The sequence below is a fragment of the Polyodon spathula genome, chromosome 17 (genome assembly GCF_017654505.1).
Source record: "Polyodon spathula isolate WHYD16114869_AA chromosome 17, ASM1765450v1, whole genome shotgun sequence".
NCBI lineage: Eukaryota > Metazoa > Chordata > Actinopteri > Acipenseriformes > Polyodontidae > Polyodon > Polyodon spathula.
In genome coordinates, this window is record NC_054550.1 from 34,443,498 (window position 1) to 34,460,146 (window position 16,649).

Here is a 16,649-nt window from a genome sequence, read left to right on the forward strand (position 1 = left end):
ATAAGTAGCCCTGATGATCACACTCAGCGAGGATTCTAATTCGAGTACATATGAAACACCTCTTCCACCTTCTCTATGTAGCATTATAGAAGTATGCAGGCAGTTATTCAGTCCATCTCATTTTAGTAAGTGTACATATATACATACATACAGCTTTAATACTTAATTTGATAGCATGCAGTTATTTCAGACACAAAAATCTAAGATACCATCATTCAATGTCAAATATGAGAAGCTCAATAGCTTAACATGTCACCATTGCTTTAGTTTAAATACACAGTATTCGAGGACATGTTCTTATTTGCACTCGCTTTTGTTTGATACACATGTTTTAGCTGCTATAAATAGGCTATACCTTCTTGAGCAGGACAACTGCATTCGATTGCACTGTAAATTCAGTGCTCTGAGTAGCACAGCGTATACTAAAGAATGAATGTAATTATCATTGTTAATAAATAAAGACATTTGAGGCAGGATAGAGAGTAGGGATGTTTTATTTATTCAGTGTCAGAACAGAGCCCCTCTGTAGTTGTTCTTGACACAACAGTACATGGTCGGCTCAGGTTTCCCATCGACTCGTTTTGAGAAGACGATAAGCCCCGGGATCCCAGCGACATTTTGCTTGTTAGTTTGCTTTCCTGCTCGTTCTCTTCTTCATCTTCAGGCTCAGCACCACAAGGCACGAGGGTTTGCATGCTGTACTGGCTCAGCGGCTCCCCAATAATCCCAAAGCTTTCCAAAAAGCAGAGACAACAGGTGCTTAGATTTACCCCCATGGAGCATCTTTTTTGACCCCTGACTGATTAAGTTAATTACAGTATGTAGAATTTGGAGACCATTGGGAGACTGGAATTATATGACTTTCTACAAATACTGTATAAATACATAAAAGCAAATACTACATGAATGAATGAATACATAAATAAATAAATAAAAATATAGGTAAAGCACAATGGCTGTAATGATAAATCATGTACTGTATAAGAAATTAACCAATCACTCTTACGAATTCCAATACATCACTACATGTGTACAGATGTGCAGAAGTTAAAACACATTTTGTTTTGCTTAATTGTAGTTCCTGAGTACAATCAATTTTGTTTTATTTATTTTAAATATTCATTGAGATAACATAACATCTCTAAGTTTTAACAAAACCTTTTTGTTTTTTTGCTTTTTTTAAACTTACTTAGATGATAAAGCAGCAGAGAGTTCTTCTACCAGAGCTTTGATGTCACAGCTATCCGTGTTTTTGTCTTGGTCTAGTCGGTGGGATTTGAAGAGATACTGCGATTTCTCTTTTGGGGATGGCAGGAGAGACACAATCACAGGGGACCTTTGGTTAATCATGCTTTTTATTGCTGGTCGTTTTGGATTACGCTTCCTAGAAAACAAATAAGTAAATAGCTTCACATAATTCATATCCATTGCCCTCGATACAGTACTCAGTAGCATAACAGATACTCACAAGTGATTTAGCATGACATTCAGCGATTACAGTTGGATGTTTAGTAGTGCAGTGATTTTTACATATTGAAACGGGTGAGTGATACTGAATGCTAAACTCTGGAACAATGTAGTAAACATTAAACAATGAACTACATTTTAGTGAAAAATGAAGCTTCAAGTGTATTTTAAGTACCTTCTCTCCAGAGGGCAGACCTTTCCTGTTACAGTGGTTTTCTTTTTCGATTGCTCCTCTGAAGCCTGTCTTACTCTGACTGCAGGATTGAAGGTATCCGAACGGAGAAGCCTGCCCACTTCTTCCTGAATCCCTTTCAGATCCTTACGCCTGAATGTCACCCAGACCACGTAAGCGCAGAAGTTGATAAGGCACTAACAAACACAGAGAAATGTGCCGTGTGACAAGCAGAGCTATTGTACCCTAAACTCTATTGGCTAGTTTCACAGACCTCGGTTAGCACTAGCTTTGGACTACCTAAAGTAACATTAGGGAGTCCTAGATTAGTGCTAACCTGGGTCTGTGAAGCTAGCCATATGTGTTTATTGTGCTTTACCATGCTTGCTTATGCATTCACAATTCTTTAACAGACCTATCCAGTAACCTTGTGGTTATCATTTTTATATAAATATATTCGCTCTCTATAGATATATATATATAGATTATATATATATATAGCTATATATAATATATATATATATATATATATATATATATATATAAATTTCAATGAAAACCTATAACCATTAAGTGATATTAGGCTGGGATTTTAACTTCCCATTGTTAAGTTATGTTGATGTATTCTTTAAGGGAAAGAGTGATTATTGCATCATTTTTTAAGTTATAATAACAAATCAAGCGTTAACATTATAGAAAAGTGCCATTACTTAAGTTAAGTACAACAAAGCTTTTTTTACATACCTCAAACAATTGTCTGTCTTTGTAAGTTGATGACACCCTGCTCCTTGACAGACTTGCCTTTATTTAAAAGTAAATATGCCACTCATATATATATATATATATATATATATATATATATATATATATATATATATATATATATATATTATATATTATATTATGTGTATACATACATACATACATATATTATTTAAATAATGAACTTTTATTACTAAACCCAATCAATAAATTTGGTCTAGTTCTTCGGACCTAATCTGGTGCCTAAGAAATTGGAACGGACTCCTTTGATCTGTACATTTGAGGAACTATGAATATAAAGTGATTTACACTTCACTGAGAATACCTTAACTATATATATATATATATATATATATATATATATATATATATATATATATATATATATATATATATATATATAATGTATTGCTTGCTATTGATTGGTAGTTGTACTTACTTCCCACATGCCATATGGTGCTGCTGAGACATCCCAAGTCCAAGGACAAGAATGGAGTACTTCAAGGCAAGCTGTTTTCTTGCTATTTCGACTTTGGCACATGCTTCAGCTACTGCTTTCCTTTCCGTTAAACTTTGTTCACTTAAAGAAATAACATTTTAGAAATATGTTTATCATTATTTCATACACTGCACACATTTTATATATACATATAAGTTAAATTACAGTCAACATATTTAGTCAATTATTTTCCCTGCCTTTAGTCCTAACTCAAGCTAGATGTCAGCATTGTAATGCTACATCGTTCAAGCTAAATCAGTCTTCCTTTTACAGCAAACAACTTTTACATTTCTAGTATTAATCTACTTACGCCATTAGAGGTTTAGGTTTCCTTTCCAACACTTCTTTTTCAAAGTAACAGGATACATACAGCAGTAGGGCAGAGAGAAAGTTATTGAGTTGCTGGCTTCTGTGGAAAATACAGTTTATAATGACTTTGTCAATGTACTGTACAGCCTAAGAGTCAGACGCATATAAATCAGGAATCGGCAAGCAAGATTATTCAGGTATTAAACACATTACTTCAGGGAGCAGGGTTCTAGTAAACTGTTTATGAAAATCATATACTGTGCACGTACCTCATTACAGTGGTAAAACACACAGGTATGGTAAGGGATTCATTTTCCTGGAGCAAATTAAACGCCACACCTGAAGAAGAAAAAAAACAGAAACTACACATTTCTATAGACACACCATAAACAATGCAATTCAGCATTTTATCAAGTTCAGCGTTGCTAGAAATGTAACACAATGAGCCACGGCATACTGACTCTTAACGTCCTCTACAGTGATGCGTTCCCGCTGCCCTTGCTTTAAGCCAGGTCGAGGGGAACCCTGCATTTTCCCCTGGGGTTTCCCCATCATTTTTTTATCCACAGGGATTCTTGCACCTCCAAAGCCTCGTGTGGTAACAGACGGGGATACTGGCAATCTATTAAAGGGAAAGCAAAAATAGGAGGATGATGGGAAATGTAGTTCTGAGGTCCATGCAGGTACATGTGAAGCCATCTTGAGGCAGGGAATGCAATTTAAAAGTTTAAAAAAGTGGTGAAAAGGTAAAAAAAAAAAAAAAAAAAAAATTAACACAGTGCACACACCTTAAATAAACAGTTGTAGCAACACATGGGAACATGCAACAATAAAATAAAAAGGTCCTTATGTACCCATGACTAACTTCTAAGGTTTTGAAAATGACATCTGCTATGCATAGAGATTAGACAGCTCCAGTAATGTGCATGAAAAGTATTAATAAGTGTACTGTACTGGTGTGATTAGAATATGATATGTTTCTTATGAAAGAAACAGCCTTCATGCAAGGTTATATATAGAAACAGCAACATAGTTAAGGGATCTGCCAACAAACTAAATATCTGTGTTTTTATTTTAGTTGTTTATGAATATTATTGTATTTCAAATAAGAAATGAAGTGTGAAAAATATGTCTTTCGTAATCTGCTGAAATCTGCTGGATGAGAAAACTAAAAAATATGTCATTTGTTTTCATTGCATTTAAACTATGACAGTGTGAAGAAGCCTTCAAATTGTATCTTCAATAGACTTCAAGTTACTGTAATTATTGGAATAAATAAATTAATTAATAAACCAGATACCTGTCTGCACGCTTACTGCCAGTTTCCTGAAAATCGATTGCTTTCTTCTTCTTTTTATCTTTCATATCCATGGACTGACTGAAACTAAAAGTGTACAGAAGATCTAGTGAAATAACATTGTTGAAAAGCAAAATAATCAAAATTCAAAACAAATGTTTTCTGGGAATATGCTGACGGTCCTACTCGTACTCGTTTGCCTTTAACACATATTGCCTTCAGGCTGTGTGGTCCCGTGGTTAAAGAAACAGGCTTGTAACTAGGAGGTGCCTCGTTCAAATCCCAGCTCAACCACTGGCTAATTTGTGCTCTGTCTTTAGGACGAGACTGTTTTTGTAAGTGACTGCAGCTTTGAAAAGACTCAATTGCCATTCACTGCTGCTGAGGGCAGGGCAGTGTTCCTGGTTTTAAAATCAATCGATGAACGAATGGATGTATTTAATACCTGCCAATTTACTTCTTAAAGGCGATTATCACATCGCAATAGCGTAGGAGTTTTTTTAGCATTAAGGGTGAGCAATATGACTTCAAAATACGACAATAAACTGGAGGGCTGAGTACTTCTTGCTGCTGTAGTCCCAGTTCAAACTTCATTAATTCCAGTATTAATCTGAAATAGGGTGCTTAAATCTGCTGGCAGTGAAAATAATAGATATAATTTTAAAATGCATACAGCAGTGTCTAAACATTACCATAACCCAAGCCTGCTCATAAATGTGCATTTTCATTTAGTTATGTATTTACTTCGTATTTATGCATGCATGTGTTACCTGAAGAATTGAAGGGTTTGTGTCTCCTCGTCCCACTGCCATCGCCCTGGTACAAGTGCTCCAATCTATCAATAAAAAAAGACACCGCGGGAGCGTGAGCAAGTGAGCCGCTCGGAGCAGCTCAGTGAGAGAGCCCACTTCACCGCATGCTCAGTTCCGCCGGTTAATTAAAATAAATAACTAAACACAAGAGGATTGTATTGCTAACGTGTAATAGTATACTCTTTGCGGGTTTAGCGCTTTTATCTTATTCCGGGAACTGGGTCAGACTTAGACACAGGTCGCACAGCTTGATCTCAGTGTGCAACTTATTCCTCCTTTAGATTTGTTTTTAATTCAAATAGAATTGATTGAGAATAAGCGTGTTTGCTTCGTGGCTCTCTTTCTGCATGCATAGCGCAACACCACGTTTAGTTTATTTTACAATTAACTATTTCATATTCAAGCGTAATACGACATATAAACCCCACACAAAACCCTGATATTTACGCTAGAACACAGCGCATTTCTCGTTTCAGAAAGCTGTACTTACACTTTTCATTGGTAAGCTAGTTGCAGTTTTTACCATGTTTCCGTGTCGACTCGCGATCAGCCCCGTTGTTTATGTGGTGACGCTTCTGGTAGCTAGGCAACGAAAAAAACCAGTTCAGCCGCTGGAGTGTGGAAGTGACGTTGAGTTGTAAATAAATATGTGTAAAATGAACATGTTGTACGACTTGGAAAATGAGTCAATAAAATAATAATATGTTTTGGAAAATACTATGGAATTTAAAAAACAGTCAACAACGTCACATGGCATAGTACTTAAAACAATACATACTGGAGCTGCAACTTGTTAATAATAACGTATGCCCTAGCCAATAGCAATGCATTACATACGCATGCATAGGAACTATAAAAGCCTTGGCTTTGGAAATTTTCTTTTTTCTGCCGTGGGAACTAAATGCTGCAGCTGTTTTTGAACTAGGGGAATTGTTAGAGAGGGCGCTGGCTTGAATTTAACTTGCCTTTATAGTATTTGCATATTTTCCCATCTCTTTTAAGAACGTGTCATTGGCTAATATGCCCATTAGGGGGCACCAGAGCAGAGCCAATATAAATCGACGTCTATTAAATAATGCGCTGTAACCAGTTGAAGAACGACATAGAGCGCAAAACGTCCTGAACTTTGAAAGTAAATCAGTTTATATATACACTGTATCATTTGTATATCTCCGGATAGATTAAAAATAGAAACAGTTCACATTATACATGTTTTTTTTTTTTTTTTTTTTTTTTTTCAGCATGGTCGCCTTTATTTAGGATCTGTGGTATGTGTAGCCAAATGCCTAAAGTTATAAACAAACTCAGAGAGCTGTCGTTCTTTGCTATTCTATTCTATTCTGTACATCTCCTTTTAAAGGTTTCTCATTGTAAATCTGCACATTAGGGTGACAGCTTACTAGGTTTGCACTGTGCATTCATCGTGCTTTACTGAATATTGCTATATTTTACCACAGAGCAGCACTGTAAACATTTATAAAAGCGACCTCCACAAACTTACTGGAGAAAGGTGTTTCACCGTTCCTAACAGTTGTAAAACACACAATAAATAATTGCCTAGATGTATTTTGTCCTAACAGTTCTACAGTGTTTGCATTCCATTCTTGTTGATTGTGTGAATACACATTCCTGTGAGGAGAGTTCCCTCTCCACTCATTGAATCAGCTGAATAAGTGTGCTCCATTGAGGCAAGGAGGAACACCAACAAAACATTTCAGGGAAAAACAAAAAACAGCCACTCCAAATAGAAAAGGGATCTAGTTTGCAATTAAAAACAATGTGTGTGCGTGCGTGCGAGCATGTGTGTGTGTGTGCGTGTGTGAGTGCATGCATGTGTCTGTGTGTGTGTGTCTGTGTGTGTGCATGTGAGTGCGTGTATGGTTACGGTACTGATATTTATTTCCAGAGGCTTGCTATGGACCTGAGAAAAAGACACATGTGAAACCAGTGAATAAAGACATACTGTACCAGCTCATTGGAAACAGGTGTTTGTTCAGCAGCTTTTTGTTCCCTGAGAAACTTGAGAGATACAGCCATCTCACCTTGGATGACCTACACACTGCATCAAAATATTTGGGTACTCTGGCGTGTGACTTTGTAAAAGTTTGCCATTGTAAAAGCATAGCTAAGCACGATAAAGAAAGGTGACATTGTTGAAAAACTTAGGTAAGCATTGTAAAGCCCAGAGAGCTATGGTAAAGCATATTATAAAACATGGCAAACCAGTGTAAACTATGGTAGATGCATGGTATAGCTCAGAGAAAAGCACAGGAAAAAAGCTGAACGACTATGCAAATGTACCTTTATAAGGGTGCACCCTTGGTTCCGCAGAGCAGCAGACTCGCTGCTATTCATGGAAATCCTGGTATACCATACCAAATGATTCAGCAGTGACGAAGTAAGGGCTACTAAGCACCTGCTTTATATTTTGAGACATTTCACAATTGCCTGGTTTCATGATGATAGATCAATTCAGTACCAGGATGAACCAAGGCAACACCTGGAGATTTAAAACAACTCCATCCGGGTGCCTGTTATTACCATCAGGCAGTGCACATACCCAAAGGATCCATGATAGCAGTGCCATGTAGATCCATCAGGGGGGTTGCAACCTGAAATCAGCTTCAGCATTTGGGAAGTGGCTCACAAGAATCGCTCATCTGATTGGAAAACAATTGCATCATTAATTTAGATGAAAAGTCATGGTGCAATTTATAAGAACTGACTGCAATGTGAAACGAAAGAGGAACTTACCCACTCATATTTGCATTCATCAGTCATGGGTGTTTTATATGGTAATAGTTGTTTACTTGCCAAGAGGACATTGAAAAGGGTAAATGCTTTAGCTCATGTTCAAGTTCTGTTATTCTATTTTTTTCATGAAGTTTGATCTCGTGAAGCCTTTCTCAGCTGCTGTTACGGTCAACAGCGCTCTGCAACAGTTTAATTCATATCACTGTTCATCCACAACTATTTAACACTTGATAGTTAAGAAATACTAAAAGAAACTAAAGTTTAATGACAAAAGCTTCGACTAGAAGTTTTTTTGCAATACCTTCAAATATTGTTCGCTCAAATCGGTTGCCATCCAATTTTAGTTTCTTGTGTTTTTTTAATGTCATCGTTCCTGCAAACAGAATTGGAAAAAATAACTCGAGTCTCAAAGTTAAAGTGAATATGACCCAGAAGTGTGAAATGAGGCCTGATTTAGGAGCCACATGTTCTGTGTTGAAATAGTAAGTAGTACTTGAGCCATTGAAGAAGTCTGAAGTAGGATGCAGCACAAAAAGACTAAAATCAAAGCATTTAAACACTCTCTAGACTAATTTCCTAATTCCTTTCATCTGCAACCAATCAATCGCAAGTGAACACTTTCGATCACACTACACACTGAGAGAGGTATGTACCCTCCAGCTGTCATTCGGGATAAATGAACCTTTTAAGAGTTCTTTTTTTCAGGTTTTCATACACAACCCTTTTTTTTTATTTATTAGCTGTGGGATTTTACCTATTACTTTGTTTTTTTAGTATCTCTATCTTCTAAAGCATAAATAACGTCTGCCTGTGGATGTGTACATCAGATTGAGCTGGTATTCTTGGTAGGAGTCAATAAAAGGTTGCGTGTTTTATAAAATGTTGGAATGCACTTGTTGACTTAAAAGTTGGGTGCCAAATAACTTGAGTAAAAGTAGTAGAACTAGCCAATGATCTATATTATATATAGCAGCAGATTTTTTTATAGAACTGACTGTAAAAGGTTGGCGGAAACATATACAATCCAGTGTTTTCCTACTTGCTGCACTAAATCTATTCCACTATATCTTTTTTTAACAATCTACCTGTGAAGCCGTCTGATAATATATATTCCCATGATTGTTTTGAGGAATGTCGCAAGAATTCATCCAGGGAAACTCTTGCGATTTAAAAACAATATCTTATTACAGATGTACCAGACAGAGAGAAGAATTAGGGTTAACATGAATAAATCTTAAAAGGAGCTGACATAGTTAATCCTAACCAATTCTTGTAAATGCAGTATGGAAACCAGAACCAGAGGACACAGTTGGAAATTAAGTGGAGACAGACTTAGGACAGGGGAAAAGAGACTCCTCTTCACACAGAGTGGTGAGGGGATGGAATGGGTTACCTAGTCATGTTGCTGAAGGAGACTGTTCTTCACACAGAGAGTGTTGAGGGGATGGAATGGGTTACCTAGTCATGTTGCTGAAGGAGACTCTTCTTCACACAGAGAGTGTTGAGGGGATGGAATGGGTTACCTAGTCATGTTGCTGAAGGAGACTCTTCTTCACACAGAGAGTGGTGAGGGGATGGAATGGGTTACCTAGTCATGTTGCTGAAGGAGACTCTTCTTCACACAGAGAGTGTTGAGGGGATGGAATGGGTTACCTAGTCATGTTGTTGAAGGAGACTCTTCACATAAACAGGGGTGAGGGGATGGAATGGGTTACTTATGTTTATAATATGATTTATGTTTTATTTTTGATATAATATACTGGCATCTAACAGATTTTAGATACACTGGAATATCATTCCGGTGTATGTAATTGGTTCTGTCTATCTTTCATCTGGCTCAGCACACCAATTATTAGAAAATAGTACATAAATGGCTTCAATACTCCCCTACTTTAACAAAAGTGTATTTTCTTAATTCCAGTCCTCCACTGGGTTAGAGTACATGCAAACTGAGTCATGTTAAAGCGATTAAGGCCTTTGGTGGAAGCTTGCAGTTGAAATTCTGAAGCTGGCTTTAAGGATAAAGGGACAACCAGTTCTGTTACAAGGAGAATAAATCACAATCTGTTTATCATTTACCCAAAGTCCCGCTGAGGCCACCAGAATCTCTTGCATGCTTCTTAAAAGCTCCCAGTCGGTTTGTTTTCTAATGATACAATTTGCGCTTTAATTAATAAAACATTGTTTTCCTGCCTACGACTCATTAACTCCTCAAACAATAACATCCGCTGATAAAGCGAGCAGTGCTGTTTCAGACAATCCCCTCCCACATGAATTACTAGAGTTCAGCTCTTTCTTTCTGCCTTTGCATTGGCCCAAACATATTCAGCTAAATAACGGGAGAGCCTTCTGTGCTGAATGCCAGGCAAAGGGTATTTGTTAAAAGCTGATTCAAGAAAGACGGATTACCGTGACCTTTTCCGTTTTCTGGGAATTTTTTCAGTTGTTTGCCAACATTTGACATGCTCTTTTTTTTAGAATGTTCAGCAAACCCTTTCCCACAACAGCAACTCATTCAGCATGGCGTAGCAACAGTCCAGATTGAATTTATAAATGATCTAATAACTCAAAATACCGAATTGCCAATAGAAGTACTGCAAATGGTCTGTTCAGCTAACAAAAGGTGTAAAAAAATTGACAAAAGTTGACCAAATTAATATTTCCCACAGACAATCTGTGCCCTTGTTCTTGTTACAGTAATATGTAATTTTTTTTTTTATTATTATTATTGCCAGGAACAGGCTTTGCACTGTAAATGTACTTATCAACAATTCTGTGCTTCTAGGGTCCTAAGCACCCCACACATCCTCACTTTATCAATGGCAAAACAATTTCTTTTTTTTTCTTTTCCTGACATGTATTTTCACCACTCGATGAAAGGTTTTCCTCGAGCTCTTGTTTAATGAGGAATGCTTTATAAAGACTGACTGGAGTGTAAACAAGGACCTAGAAGCGTTGCACAAGTCCTTACCTTGTAGCTCTACACTTCATTTGAATAAGCATTACACATGTCCTTCCCTGGTAGCTCTACACTTCATTTGAATAAGCATTACACATGTCCTTACCTGGTAGCTCTACACTTCATTTGAATGGTAGCATTACACATGTCCTTACCTGGTAGCTCTACACTTCATTTGAATAAGCATTACACATGTCCTTACCTGGTAGCTCTACACTTCATTTGAATAAGCATTACACATGTCCTTACCTGGTAGCTCTACACTTCATTTGAATAAGCATTACACATGTCCTTACCTGGTAGCTCTACACTTCATTTGAATAAGCATTACACATGTCCTTACCTGGTAGCTCTACACTTCATTTGAATAAGCATTACACATGTCCTTACCTGGTAGCTCTACACTTCATTTGAATAAGCATTACACATGTCCTTACCTGGTAGCTCTACACTTCATTTGAATAAGCATTACACATGTCCTTACCTGGTAGCTCTACACTTCATTTGAATAAGCATTACACATGTCCTTACCTGGTAGCTCTACACTTCATTTGAATAAGCGTTGCACATGTCCTTACCTGGTAGCTCTACACTTCATTTGATTCATTTGATACCTTTTCTGTTTTTGGTGGATAGACTGTTCCAATGTCAGGTCCTTTGGTGTTTCATGACTGACATGCACTCAGAAGAATAAAGCCTGAGTTTCTGTTTTTCATTACTGTACATGCGTTTGTTATTTCTTTAGCTGGTCACATTGATTTCTCTGCTATTGAAAACAAACTGCTGGTTGACAGTGACCAAAACAAAGGAGGAGGTTGATTTTGGCTTTCCTTACAGTTTGGATGAGATTTGTGATTGTGATTGGTGGATCTACTGCGGGCTATTAAATAACAATTCATAATCCGTGACAGCAGCTTTGACCTTTATTACCTCTGCCAAGTATGTTCCTGTTATTGCAAAATAATGCAGCATGGACTTTCATAAGCTGAAAATATTTTGTGCACATTGTGAAAGCATATAATGATGTCTGTCAAGTCCTGCAGGAGTCTGTGCGGCCACATACAGATGTTATTGTTTTATCAAATCATCCAGGACACACCCGATTTGTAATATTTTTTTTGTATTTAATAACTTGCCAGAGATCCACCAAGAGCAAGTGTCATTCAAATTGAAAGGGATATCATATCTGTCTTTAATGACCCCTCTTCATTTTTATCATCTTAAGCATAAGGAATATAAAACCACCTTCTGTGGTTGTATCTATTCACTCATTGTATAGTATTGCAAACCACGGCTACTCTCTGATATGCAGTAACTCATACACGAGTTGATGAAATGTAATGCCCTTTTACACGTGGGTAGAGGGTCTGGAGGTCCAGGAACGACCAGGGTGGAGTTTTATTCTTAACTGATTTGTTATAATGCCCTGGTGCTGCAGCATGAACTCACCCATTGCTCCACTGAATAACACGTGCATTGCAAGGACATACAGTTTTGAATACTACTTTGATATCTATGGGTGACAGAACACAGGGGAAGAATGAGCAGAGTGCACTAAATCTGTAACATCAAGAACTTGTTACTCCAGTGACTCACTTTAACAGGGGAAAGAGAAAATTCCATTTTTTTTCAAAATATTGCTATGACTTACTCTTCTGCATGCAACAAGGCAGCATGTTTGCAGTGGGAGGAAAGGTTTAGCTCAAGGGTTTGCAATTCTAGCTCTGCTACTACATTGCTACATTGCAGGGTTACAGGATGTAGAAGAGTGCTTAATGTAAGAAGACCCTGAACCTTGGAGAACAAGTCAGTGAGTAAGTGCAGCGCTCACCTGAAGAATGGCATGGCCACAGTGGAATTCATGAATTCATGGCCCGATGGGCAAGCTGCTTTTTCAGTTACCATGCTTTTCTTTCAACTTGCTGAGAGCTCCTGCTGCTTTAAAGAGCTTGAATTTCTTTTCCATATTCAAGGAAATCCCAGACGTGTGTGTGTCTCTCTCTCTCTCTCTCTCTCTCTCTCTCTCTCTCTCTCTCTCTCTCTCTCTCTCTCTCTCCTTCCTGTCTTGTACCAATTAGTTGCACAGGAAATAAAAATAAATAAAATAAAAGGGTAACACTTTAAAAATAATGGCTGCTAATTCATAATGAATTCCGACTGAATACCACAGGAAGAACACTTGAATATCTTCTGCACTTCCTCTGAGTTCTGAAGTCATTCATTTTGAATTCAGCCCTGTTAATTCATGTGGATTTCATTACCCGTGTTCATTCCATCTTCATTTGTAACATATGATCTTGATCACATGTGCAAGGCATGCATTCATGCAGTATTGAATGCACCAGCCTTTCACCTCTGGTACCTTGGTGAAGAGTTTGACTTTTTTCAGCCTAATTCCTTGCAGATGGATTTCCACTCCATCCACTTTCCATTAAAAAAACACCTACAATAATAATTTGTGACAAAAAACAAACAAGCAAAGAAAAATATTATCTGTTGTGTGGGTGCCCGTTGTGTTTGTGATCTTTTGTGGGTGAAAAATGACAGAGTATGCAATTCCATTTAACAAATGAATGCCAGTGAAAACCTCCTGCTGCACCCAAAATACATCTTTAAACGTAAATAAAGCCAGAGGCACATTTTCCATTTTGAGTCACATGAATCATCTGAACCCCACTCCTTAAAGCTAAACAAGGGCTGATGTTGTATGGGAACTGTTATAAGCAGAAACCACAGCTGGATGTGTATTGGCTTAACCTCTGGGAAACAGGTTGCGGTCTCTTCCGAAGGCAAAACTATTCTTAATGTTCCATTCTTTGGCAGCACTGGCTATGCAAGGTTCTCTGAGAGCCTGCCAGGATAAACGAGCAGTTACATAATAATTTTTCAAAGGTTTTCAGCCCGTGTCACTTTGTTAATTTCATTTAGGCTTCAAAGAAGATGCACTGAAGATCTGCCCTTTGGCTTGTGATGATGTCGTAAATACATCACGATAGCAAAGGATTAGAGCTTTGGCTTTGAGTTTTGACCTTGTTGGAATGGATTTTACACACACAAGAAAGAGAAAGGATGTCACACAGTAGTGTAGTAAAGACAAATCTGCTTTGCTTCATTATTGATGAAGAAAGGACAAACAAACTCTGTTTGCATACTTGCATGGAGGAATACAGAAGCTGAGCCATTTTTGCTCTGCTTCTGTAATTTGAGTAGATGTCTATTCAAGTTTGGGCTCTTAAACACGCATCTTAATGAGATTTGATTATTGAGAAGTGTTTTTTATTAGTTTCCAAATACAATGCTCAGTGCAAATCTGCCTGACTTCTTGACAAAAAGTAAGAAATAAAAGTTTTGCTCCAAAGTTTTGCTCCAATGGCAGACTGGATGCAAAGCCAGTCATTAGTTAAACATCAAATTGGCCACACTGTCTCAAGAAATGTGGTTTAGGAGGTAACCTTTGTCTCTGTTGGGTCGTTTTACAGAACATACATCTATGAGTGTAACCAAATGAATGCACGAAAACTCTGAATCTAGTCTGCCTTATAATTAAATAAACCAGAAGAGCCACATTTAACTTGTTTTGTCTGCTAAGAAGAAAGCCCTATAACAGGAAGCCATCTGCAGCCGCACTGCCCTCAGTTGAATATGTGGCAGGGGGCTGGAGTGTGGGAGGGTGGGCATGACAGTCCCATTATACAGGCAGCACAACCTGGCTGAAGTACATGCAGTGCAAGCACACTGTGATCACCAATCAGCAATTCTTAGTTCATATTGAAGACCAACAAACTGTAAAGAAGAAACAGCCAAGACCATTTGATCAGATCAGTACTTTTACTATCACACCGCTCCCCTGTTACAGATAGTGTCTCACCCACTATCATTGCACAGTCAATATTATTGATATATGACTTCCTGTGGATAATGACGTAGCTGATCTCAAAACTTTTGGTTCAACAGTTCATTCTCCTTCCTTCAGCAATGCTGGTGCTCTGATTGAAATGAGGGGTGCATTGCGGGAACAGAAAACCTGTCAGCATTGTTGCAGGAGGGAGTGTGTTCTGAATACGCTGCTATCCTTAGAAGTTTTTTTTTTTTTTTTTTTTTTTTCCCCTTATTGTTGAACGCTCTGGAGTAAATGTTGAGAAATGTATTCCTCAGTTGATTAGGACACATGATGTATGATGAAAAATGTTAAAAAATATATTGGTCATATGTTTAATTGTTGACACAACAATGGTAACGCAATGTGTTTCTTATCATTACAGCATTAGCACTTAATCTTAACAACTGCAGTCCACCACCTATTGGATATATTAGGGTTACTTTTGCATTTCAGGGATTAAACTAGAGAGCACCATAAACCGTACAATACTAAACCACGATGTTTCTACAAGTAATGTGTTTGTAACCTTCTGACCACACACTGATTCAGCGTGTTTACAATAACTTCGGTTCATATGTTAGAGGTTTTCATAATACTCTGTGAACGTTTAGTTAAAAACGTATTATGTGCTACCACCAGCTAAATAAACTCAGAATAACTGGCTTCAGGCAATGGATTCATACAGCCGTGTACAGTTCCTTCAATCTTCAGCCAATACAAATATGTTTGTTCTCAGCACTTACTATGGGACATGAGTAAAACCCTCTGACAACAGATTGCAACAGAACAACATGCCTAACTGAAAGAAACCTTTCAGGAAAAGCAATCCTTTAAACAATGTGTTAGCCTTTTGAAAGGTTTGTTTGGATCACAGCAGGTGCAAATAATTGTGCCAATATGTTAATTAAACCCGTGTGTAACAAGCATGTGTACATTTAGTAAAAAAAACAAATATATAGTTTTGTTTAGGTACTCTTTTTTTCTGAAACTATGCTTTAGGTATTATTGTCTCAAACTGGCAACCAAAGAGCAAATTAAACTAGAACACATGAAATATAAATCAAATGTAACTTAATTTATTCTGTGTTGTTTCAGCTTTTTCTGTGAATCCTGATTCCAGAGGGAAAAAAAAAAAAAAAAAAAACACTTGATGTTGTAATCCTTTAGCTGGTGGGGCCAGAAAAGTTCAAAAGGTAAACATATAATTCCATTGCATATAGGGGGAATTTGTGGTACTCAAAATGTAGATGGTATATTCCTTCAATCACTATAAAGTGCCATCAGTTTAAAACACATTACTGTGTAACTAGCGTGAATAACTCAAGTTATATGAGATTCAGCAATAGTATATTTAAGTTGAAACCTGTTAACTATTAAAAGTACAAAACCATACAAAGACAGACTATTGTTGCCGATGCAGTTGTTTTAATAGTTGTGTTGCTTTAGAAAACTATTGCAGGATAAGCGGCCGGGTATACTATGAAGGACTTACTAGAATTGAACAAACAGACATGTACAGGAACTTCATTCAGCTGCTAGGCAACAAACCGTATGTGATACTGGATGGGTGAGAAATGAAGTTGTTATTATCATTGAAACCTCTGGAGTCAGGTTGTGTTTTCAGGCTTCTGTTTATGTTCATGATGTTTTGTTTTGCTTATTGCATTAAACCTGAGCCAAAATAAGCAACAACAAAAAAAAATTGCATAACATCTGTGACGGTTTCCAGCAGCTTGAG

General features: G+C 37.3%; 1 protein-coding gene across 2 annotated transcripts; it reads right to left on the minus strand.

The window, feature by feature from the left end:
* Positions 1–478: 478 nt before the first annotated feature.
* Positions 479–8,375, minus strand: LOC121330395 (protein phosphatase 1 regulatory subunit 36-like). Of its 2 annotated transcripts, XM_041276885.1 has the most exons (12): positions 7,879–8,375; positions 5,809–5,900; positions 5,277–5,341; positions 4,510–4,593; positions 3,671–3,831; positions 3,479–3,548; positions 3,211–3,309; positions 2,841–2,981; positions 2,384–2,426; positions 1,643–1,836; positions 1,190–1,384; positions 479–732 (listed from the first exon to the last, which is right to left on the minus strand). In XM_041276885.1, exons 2-12 carry the CDS (start codon positions 5,842–5,844, stop codon positions 498–500), a joined length of 1,323 nt encoding a protein of 440 aa, XP_041132819.1. In that variant the 5' UTR covers positions 5,845–5,900; positions 7,879–8,375; the 3' UTR covers positions 479–497. The 2 variants fall into 2 exon arrangements, with proteins under 2 accessions (XP_041132819.1, XP_041132818.1); XM_041276884.1 differs by lacking the exon at positions 7,879–8,375 and having other exon boundaries at positions 5,809–7,708.
* Between the last annotated feature and the right edge of the window lie 8,274 nt (positions 8,376–16,649).

Bases quoted from the DNA above. Each gene is read 5' to 3' on its own strand.
- LOC121330395 (XM_041276885.1), bottom strand. From the start codon at position 5,844: ATGGTAAAAACTGCAACTAGCTTACCAATGAAAAGT. The intron at 2,427-2,840 runs GTAAGTACAACT...AAGTCTGTCAAG, and splicing joins CACCATATGGCATGTGGGAA to GAGCAGGGTGTCATCAACTT. The intron at 733-1,189 runs GTAAGTTTAAAA...CTTTTTGGAAAG, and splicing joins TCTGCTGCTTTATCATCTAA to CTTTGGGATTATTGGGGAGC.